The sequence below is a fragment of the Petaurus breviceps genome, unplaced genomic scaffold (genome assembly GCF_028583685.1).
Source record: "Petaurus breviceps papuanus isolate PSGF00001 unplaced genomic scaffold, PetGlider_PUasm1.0 688, whole genome shotgun sequence".
Classification (NCBI taxonomy): Eukaryota; Metazoa; Chordata; class Mammalia; order Diprotodontia; family Petauridae; genus Petaurus; species Petaurus breviceps.
This window is the reverse complement of record NW_027186457.1, coordinates 26482718-26492094: the sequence shown is the minus strand read 5'-3', so window position 1 is coordinate 26492094 and position 9377 is coordinate 26482718. Positions and strand designations below refer to the sequence as shown.

Sequence of the window (9377 nt, the reverse complement as noted above, 5' to 3'; positions counted from 1 at the left end):
TGTTGTGCCAACTGAACTGCCTGGGATTGAGAAGTTGCTTCAACAAGTAACATTTGCTGCAGACTAGGCAGAGGAAAACTCAAGTTGGATTATCCCAGAAATCCCCAGAGTTTTAAGGGCTTTTGAGTCTTAAAGCTTTGAGGCTTAAAACTGCTCTGAGACTTTGGGGATAACCTGTACACTGTCTATTCTATTTCAGTTTTCTAATAGAGTGAATGACTAGTGTTAATAGACATCATCTTCCTAGTGGTAGACATTTTTTTTTTCATGGTTTACATCAAAAAGCACAATTATTTAACATGCCCTTTTCAAATGCAACTCATACCATATTAAGGAAATGGGAAATTGCTTACAAAGTACATCCTTACTGAGAATACAAAAATACATTACAATGTTTACTTCTAAGACAAAATAAGGGAGAAAACACTAATAGAAAAAATGGTTTTTTTACTTGAGTGATTTGTTTATTTTTATTATATATTTTTCCTAAGTAAAACTTGTATGATCACTTAAAATTTCCAACAGTATCATAATATATTTTTTTGTAGACTAACATTCAATAACTAAGTACAGACTTCACCTACATTTTGTTCAACATTCAAAAACATTATTAAATATTAATTCATCCTGGAGTTAAAAAGAAATGTCACTTTTGGCTTTTACCACTACTGGAGCTAGCTGGACTGACTGGTGAAGAGGTTTCCAAGCCCAACTGTACGACTTTGGGTGAGATCGAAGTAGCATTTACAGTACTCTTTGTTGACCTAGTATAAAAGTCAGAATTAGTAAAAAGTAATTTATTCTTAGTACAAATCCCTTATTAAGACCTAAGAGTTTGAATATAAGAAGCCTTCGTTTATTTTTAAGTCAGATTCCTGGCAACATCAATCACAGAAACAATAAACCTTTGGGCAATGAGAAAACATATACAGGATCCTGCGTCCTAAAATCATGCAGAAGTGGGTCCAGGATGGAGGGGAAGCTTTCAAAAATTAACTGAAAATAAGGATTCTGATGAAGAGGGGTGGGATTATCTTTTAAAGAGCATGCATGCACAGTGAGCTCATTGGCTGACTCGTGCAGAGAAGATAGAAACAGGTGATGAAAATAAAGGATGTATATAAAGGCAGGGCTTATCCTACACATGTTGGGAAGAGATCAAAGAAAGGAGAGGCCTCTTAGAGCCTTGCCTACTGAGAAGAAAGCAGGACAGATGTGTAACTACTGCCTTCCACATCAGGGAGAAGCTTGACTGGAAAGAACAGAAGGAAGAAAGAACTAATGAGGAATTATGACACAAAATCATGTCAGGATGTGGCACCTGACACCTGATTGCTTTGACCAGGAGGGATTAAGAGAAAGAAGGAACAGCAGATGTGATTACAAGCCATCCTGGCTGAACTTTGAAAGATCACCAAAAGTAATAGTAACCAAAGGATAAAAGGGCAAATGTTTCAACTTTAATATACACAACCATCTCCTGGTTATTCCTTATGCCTAGAGTACACTCTTGCTTAGCTTCTCCCTCTTAGAAGCCTTTGTTTTCTCAAAACTGTTCATATGAGGCCCTTCCTGATTCCCCTACTTCTGGTACTTCTCCCCATCCCCGCCCTCAAAAAAATAACCATGGTTTTGTACATGTCTGCATCTCACTTGACACAGTATGAGTTCCTTAGGGCAGACACTGTTCTGTAGGCTTTTGTATCCCTCAGTGTCTACCACAGCACCTAGACATGGGCATTCTGAGAGCTCCAATTCTCTAAGGGCCCTTCCAGCTGGGACAGTCCCAGGAACCATGACTATTATCTGCTCCTTCACAAAATAAAAAGACATCTGTTGTCAACAACAGTCGAATCATTTCTGTACATCAGCCATTACAGGCAGGTATTTTACATCCCACCAGCATCTTGGCTTAGCAGTTTACTCTGACCAACAAGAAGCCAAAGCTGCTTTCCAGTGGGCTGCATGAACTCTGTGGTGAGAAGCTTGGCATCCAGCAATAATTTGTGATTTCTTAACAGTCTGCTTTAGTAGTAGGCAGCACTGGCCCGCTTGCTGTTGTCACACAGTGATACCTCTCAACACTGTCTTGTCACTAGCTGGATGTGGAATGCTCTTCCCTACCTCTACCTTTGGGCTCCCTTAAAGAGTTGGTGCTAATTCTGCCTTCTGCAGTAGACCTTCCCAAGGGGAAGGAAGGAGGAAAGATCATCCCCCTCCTAATACCTTCCTTGCGAGATTATTGCTCCTTCATATTTATATATGTGTGTGTGTATATATATATATATTCTAATAATTGCTGGCATGTTCTCTCTCCCACTCTATTGTGAGTGAGCTTTCTTTAAGGGCCAGCACAGTTCCTGACACATAGTAAGCACTTAATAAAGCTTCTTAACTACTGATCACCTTCCCTGAATTCAGCTATCATTTCTGTACATAACTCCCAGATCTGTACACTCAGCCATCATCTCTTATGCTCCAGTCACATGGATGTCCCACAAGTATCTTGAATCAACCTGTCCAAAAGTGACCTCTATGCTACCCATTCCACACCCTCCCCCACCAAAAAAATCTACCCCGTCTCTAAACTCCTGTTTCTTTTGTGAGTACAATGATACTAATTACCTGGTTTACAGCCTTGTACACTGATATTAGATACCCAGGTTTCCAACCTTATTTTCTCAGCTCTTCATATCCAGTCACTTGCCAAGTTTTGTCAGTTCTGCCTCCACAATGTCTTTTCCATCCATCCCTTTATCCATTTGCAATCACCACCTAGTTTAATACTTAATCACCTCTCCCCCAGAGTACTGTAATAGCTCCCTGGGGTATCCAGCTTCTAGTCTCTAATTCATCATCCTCACAAATATCTCCCTAAAGCACAAGTCTGATGGTCATTTCCTTGCTCAGTAACATCAGGGTCTTCCTACTATTTACAGAATAAAATACAAACTAATGTGGCATTTAAAGCCATTAATCTGATACCAGTTTGCCTTTCTAAGTTTATTGTACATTACTGCTCTTCATATACATGACATTCCTGTCAAATTAATCAGCATTCCCTCACCTGATTCTGTGTTTCTGCAAGGGCTTAAAAGTACAAATGTAGAGAGGTATGGCTAGACAGAAGTTGGCTTGAGAAAAATCTGAGAATGTTGCATTGCAAGCTCAGTAGGATCCAACAATGTGGCATGGCAGCCAAGAAAGTTAACCAAATGTTGTTCTGCATTTAGAGACACAGACAGCTTCTACATGATGACTCCAATTGTCCCTACATGGATTTACCATTAAAGTATTAGAGACATGTTCATCACGTAGGGATTGACTGAACAGATTATGGTATTTATGATATAGCATGATATATGTGTCAGAAATGATAAAGGGGATGTTTTTAGAAAAACCTGGGAAAATTTATATGAACTCAAACAGTGAGCAGAACCAGGAGAACACTATATACAGTAACAGCATCATTATAAGGGTGATCAGCTATGAAAGACTTAGCTACTCTGATCAATACAATGATCCAAGACCATTCCAAAGGGTCCATGATGAGAGATACTACCTACCTCTGGAGAGGTATGGCCTAATGGACTCAAGAGTGTGGACTGATGCTTTTTTTTTTCCAGAAAATGGTTAATACAGAAATCTATTTTTCATAACGACATTTGTAATGAGTTTTCTATTCCTTGCTTTCTCAAGGGGTGGGGTAAGGAAGAAAATCTGGAACTGAAAATAAATTGAATGGGGAGGGGGGAAAGTCCTGGAGACAGTTCTGGGCACTGCGGTTTAGGAAGACTGACAAGCTGGAGCATATCCAAAGGACAGTAACCCAGATGGTGAAGGGTCTCTAAACCATGACAGATGAGAAACTGACATAATGGGATGTTAAGTCTGAAGAGGTGGTTTTCACTTATTTTTTGGGTTATGTAAAAGAGGAGTGGACTTTGCTGCTTTTCTCTAGGAAGTAGTAGGAATAATGGGTGGAAACTGCAAATAAGCAGATTTAAGCCTATCCCAAAGTGGAACAGGCAACCCTGCAAGGCTAGTAGGTTCTAACAAGTGAGGTAGCACAATGATGGATAACCATGACTTCTGTGGGGTAGCTGAGTTGATACAACCATTAAAAAGACTGATGAATTGATGAAACAGGACTTCCGCGGGGCTCCCTCTCCCACCTCCAATTGATGTAAAAAATGACTCTAAACAAACTTTAGAGCTACAGAACCCAAAAAAATGGCACAGAAGCTAACCTCCTGCTGAAGACAGGCCGGCAGGAAAGGGCCAGCATAGCACTCTGGGAGCTGAGCCCAGCCCCATGAGGCGGAGGTTTTACCCTCAGGGCAGCCACAACTAGCTGCCTGCTGGAGCTACTTCACCATCAGCTGTAGCGGTTTCCAGAATTATGCATAGATGCTAAGGATAAAGTAAGAGGTCAGTCCAGTGTGGACTCTGGGACTTGGGAGTTCAGGAGTGCGGTCCGGCCTTTGGCCCCAAGGCAAGAAGTGGCTGAGGTGTGGCGACCGTCCAGCCACTGCCATGTGGCTGCTTCAGAGTTCTAGGCCTGCAGAGTGTAGGGGGACCAAGCATCCATTCTGAGGGGTAATTGTTCTTGCTTTAACCTGCTTAGATCTGGATCACTGGGGTGGAAGTCCTGGGGTGCATGACCAGTGTGCCAGAGCATATGGAGGCTTCAGAGAGGGCAGCCAACTAATAGCTGCAGCAGCTGAGAAAACCCCAGTGATTGGGACAAAGATCCCCCCCTCTGGTAGCAGAGTTCTACTGTAGCAAAAAGCTCAAAAGTAAGTCAAGTAATTGAGTGGCAACATAAGCAAGCAGAGGAAGCAAAGCAAGCAGAGCAATCCGACATTAGACTCCTATTTTGGGAACAAAAAGGGTCAAAGCATGGAACAGGAGGAAGACAGCAAAGTCAGAACTACTGAACCAAAAGCTTTCATCAAAAGAATAAGCTGCTTACCAGCCTTAGAGGAACTTAAGAAGGAATTTGAAAACCAAATAAGAGTAGTGGAGGAAAAATGGGGAAGAGAAATGAGAATGATGCAAGAAAATTATGAAATGAGAGTCAACAACCTGAGTGAAGAAAATAACTTAAAAAATAGGCTAACTCAAATGGCAAAAGAGGCTCAAAAAGCCAATGAGGAGAAGAATGCCTTAAAAAGCCAAATTTACAAGATGGAAAAAGAATCTCAGAAGCTCACTGAAGAGAATCATTCCTTTAGAATTAGACTGGAGCAAATGGAAGCTAGTGCCTTTATGAGAAATCAAGATACTATTAAATAGATCCAAACAAATGGAAAAAATAGAAGGCAATGTGAAATATCTCACTGGGAAAACCACTGACCTGGAAAATAGATCCAGGAGAGATAATTTAAAAATTATTGGACTACCTGAAAGCCATGATTGAAAAAAAAGAACCTAGAAATCATCCTTCAAGAAATTCTCAAGGAAAACTACACTGATGTTTTAGAACCAGAGGACAAAATAAAGGTTGAAAGAATTCACCGATCAACTCCTGAAAAAGATCCCAAAAAGAAAAATCCTAGGAATATTATAGCCAGGTTCCAGAGTTCCCAGATCAAGGAGAAAATATTACAAGCAGCCAGGAAGAAACAATTTCAATACTGTGGGAACACAATCAGGATAACAGGATCTGGCAGCTTCTACACTGAGGGATCGAAAGGCTTGGAACATGATATTCTGGAGGTCAAAAGAGCTGGGATTAAAACCAAGAATCACCTATCCAGCAAAACTGAGTATCATGTTTCCAGGGAAAATATGGTCATTCAGTGGAATAGAGGACTTTCAAGCATTCTTGATGAAAAAACCAGAGTTAAATAGAAAATCTGACATTCAGACACAAGAAGCATGAGAAGGTAAACAGGGAAAAAAAATTATAAGGAACTTATCAAAGTTGAACTACTTACATTCCTACATGAAAAAATGATAATTTATGAAACAATAACTTATGAAACTTTTCTCAGTATGAGAATAGTTGAAGAGAATAGAAATGTATATATGTGTGTGTATGTATATATATATATAGGAGGGTATATAGGTGTATGAATGCATATGTATGTGTGTTTATATATGTGTACAGGTAAACATAGAGGGCACAGGACCAATTGAATAGGAAGAAGGGATGATACCTAAAAGGTGAAATTAAGAAATGAGAGAGGCATATAATGAGAGGAGATGGGGAGAGACAGAACAGGGTAAATTATCTTGTATAGAAGAGGCAAGGGAAAACATAACGGAGGGGAAGAACAGGAAGGTAAAAGGGCAAGAGTCAACCTTATTCTTATTGAATTGGGCTTAGGGAAGGAATGACATACACACTAAATAGGGTATCTCACCTTACAGGAGAGTAGGAGGGAAGGGGACGTGAGGGGGCGATGATGGAAGGGAGGGCAGGCTGGGGGGGAGGGAAGTTGGAAGCACCCACTTTTGAAAAGGGACAGAAAGTAGAGAATAGAACTAGTGGGGGTGGGATAGGATGGAGGGAAATATAGTCAGTCTTTCACAATATATCCACTATAGAAATGTTTTGCATAGCTACACATGTACAACCTATATTGAATTGCTTATCTTCCCAGTAAGGGTGGGTGACAAGGGAGGTAGGGAAAGAATCTGGAATTCAAAGGTTTGAAATCAAATGTTTAATATATTATTATTATTATTATTTTACATGTAACTTGGAAATAAGATATACAGGTAGTGAGGCATAGAGATCCACCGTGCCCTACTGGAAAGTCAGAGGGGAAATGGGGGAAGATATGGGAGAGAGCAAATTGGGGGAGGGGATATTCAGTGGGATCTCTGTTTTGGGGTGGTGGGTAAGGAGAAAATGGGAAGAAAATTTGTAACTCAAAATTTTGTGGAAACAAATGATGTAAACTAAAAAAATCTTGTGGAAATGAATGATGTAAACTAAAAAATAATAATAAAAAAGACTGATGAGCTGAAAGACCAACTCATATGAATGAGGCATGTTAATGGAGATCCACAAGGATACAGGAAGAGCAAGGGGCAGATGTGGAAGGAAAGACCACAGACCACGTACTGAGCTTTAAAAGGTAGAGTGTAGGGGCAGCCAGGTGGCTCAGCGAGTAAGAGCACCGGCTCCAGTGTCAGGATAACCTGGGGATTGAATCCGGGCTCTGATACTTAGCACCACACCCAGAAATAACTGGCCGTGTAACCTTGAGCAAGTTACTTAACCCTGATTGCTTAAAAAAAATAAAATAAAAGGTAGAGTGTAACTTCAAATCTGTTGTATCATGGTAACAAGCATCTAGATACAAGTGGATGGAGTGTGCTTCATAGGAAGAAAAGCTGTAAAGTGATCATATTGGAGAAAGGGGCAGTGATCCTGAAGAAGTATGATTTTTCCAACTGTCGACAGGTTAGGAGGGAGAGACAAACCTTGTTTTAAGTGCTGGAGATAAATTTTTAAAATCAGTTATTTGTTCCTCTCAGTGAGCTTACATTCTAACAAGAAAACAGAAAATAAAGGGAACTAGCAGTTAGAGAAAGGCAAGGCAGGAAGTTGGAGCATTCTTTGAGTTGAGAGTAAAATCAACAGTCTGTGCTGGAGAAGGTGATTAGAGATGTGGTATCTTCTAGAGCAAGCCAGGTGTCCATGAACACCAGAATATGGAAAAGGGTGTAAGATGAATAGGCTATCCATACATATGTGCATGTGTTTAAATGTGTGTGCATAATTTTTTTATTAGAGCAGAGTATAGAAGGCACAATAGAACAGGATGGGTGAAGTCAGTTTATTCAGAGAGAAGACTGAGGTGGATAGAAATGAACATAGAAGTAGAGATGGCAAGAAGAAATGCTTATGACTGGCAGACAATTATACAGGAGAAAAAGCTGATTTGGAACTTCTGTTCTTGGAATGCTATTAGTAGTGGCATTAGCTAGTGCCTTTTTAATCGAAACATTAGGGAACTGGTACTGAGGGGTGGGGAAGTCAGATAGGAAGATGAGAGATCCCCCTTCCCCTACCACATTGAATTCACTTAGCACTAACTCTAGTCTCATTCCAAGATGCAATGTCGGACACCTAGAAGGTACCCTACATGAGGCCAGGCATTTGGATACCAGTCTGGGTCCCCCAAAGCAATGGCTCCTTGTGACTTGTCACCCGGAGGCTCAGATGGATGTAACAATAAAGACACTGATACTTAGTGACTTCAATTCAAAAGTAGTTGTGGGAGCCAATGGCAAAAAAACACGTACAATATGTTCAAGACTGAAATTTGGAAAAGATCACAGACTTGTCGCTTACTCAGAGATTTAAGGTAAAACAAACAAACAAACCAACCAACCCTGAAGCTTCTATAACATTATTACATTCTTCAAGTGGAAGTTTTAAAGGCATGGGGTATGGTAAGCATAGGGTAGGGTAAGGAATAAAGATGCCTCTATCTTAATACAGGAAAGCCAATTAATTATATGGGACCTGTTTGCAAATTATTCGTTTTATCTGTGTGCTGTAAAACCACTGAATGATCGGTTACAGCATATTTCAGGAACAATTACAAGAATCCCCATCTGACTTATTCAAATAAGCTACTGATGTCATTGAAAAGTGACAAACATAAATGCAAAGCCCTTGATGCCTATCACCATTTCCTACAGAAGTTCAACAGATGTGAGAAATCACCAAAACAGGCCCCAAAAGGCCCAGAAACTGACTCAGAAAAGGCTTTGTCTCCCGGCCAGAGTGATATAGCTGGGAAGGGCAATGTGAATTTAGACCATAAGCTCATTTACAGATCATTGCAAGCAACATTACCCCCAAAATCAGAACAGACAAGTCTGCAAAAGGCTTGGCATCAGATCCAACTGAGCCTAAATATACATCCCAGCAGCATTTCTAGATGAAAATGAACGAATACACACAAGCAGGAACCACTGCCCAGGTTTTCTGCTAAATGTTATAGCACTGATGTCAGGGAAATCACTGCATCTGGACATGAAACCTAAATGCTCCCAGAGAAGATGGGAATGGGCATTTAAGCCACAATGAAGGGAAAAGAAGATCACATCTGTAGCTCTACATTTGCCCACAAAGAATTCCTGTCTACATGGAATGATTTCTAAAAGGTAGAAATGTTCAGGCCAGTTACTTGTTGCACCAATGTAGGGACAAGGGCAATGATATTTATCTAAGAGGCAAAACTAAATGAAAGGCATCGAAGCATGGTGTGTGGTTGTAGGGCAGTTGTCTTTTGTATGAAATGACTGATAGATCAAAGACATTGGTGATTATAAAGTTAACATGAGAGATACTGGTATTTTAAAAAGCACAGAAAAATTAGTTGCATTCCAGATGATAGTATTCTGGA

The 9377-nt window shown here is 40.3% G+C and overlaps 1 protein-coding gene across 2 annotated transcripts in view; it reads right to left on the bottom strand.

Moving 5' to 3' along the window:
* Positions 1 to 252: 252 nt before the first annotated feature.
* The window catches only part of CCDC39 (coiled-coil domain 39 molecular ruler complex subunit), a 210544-nt gene continuing 201419 nt past the window's right edge, over positions 253 to 9377 (bottom strand). For both annotated transcript variants that reach the window (XM_069104807.1, XM_069104806.1), the window contains exon 20: positions 253 to 764. In XM_069104807.1, the coding sequence (XP_068960908.1) occupies positions 647 to 764 (118 nt within the window). In that variant the 3' untranslated portion in view covers positions 253 to 646. The remainder of the gene's footprint in view (positions 765 to 9377) is intronic.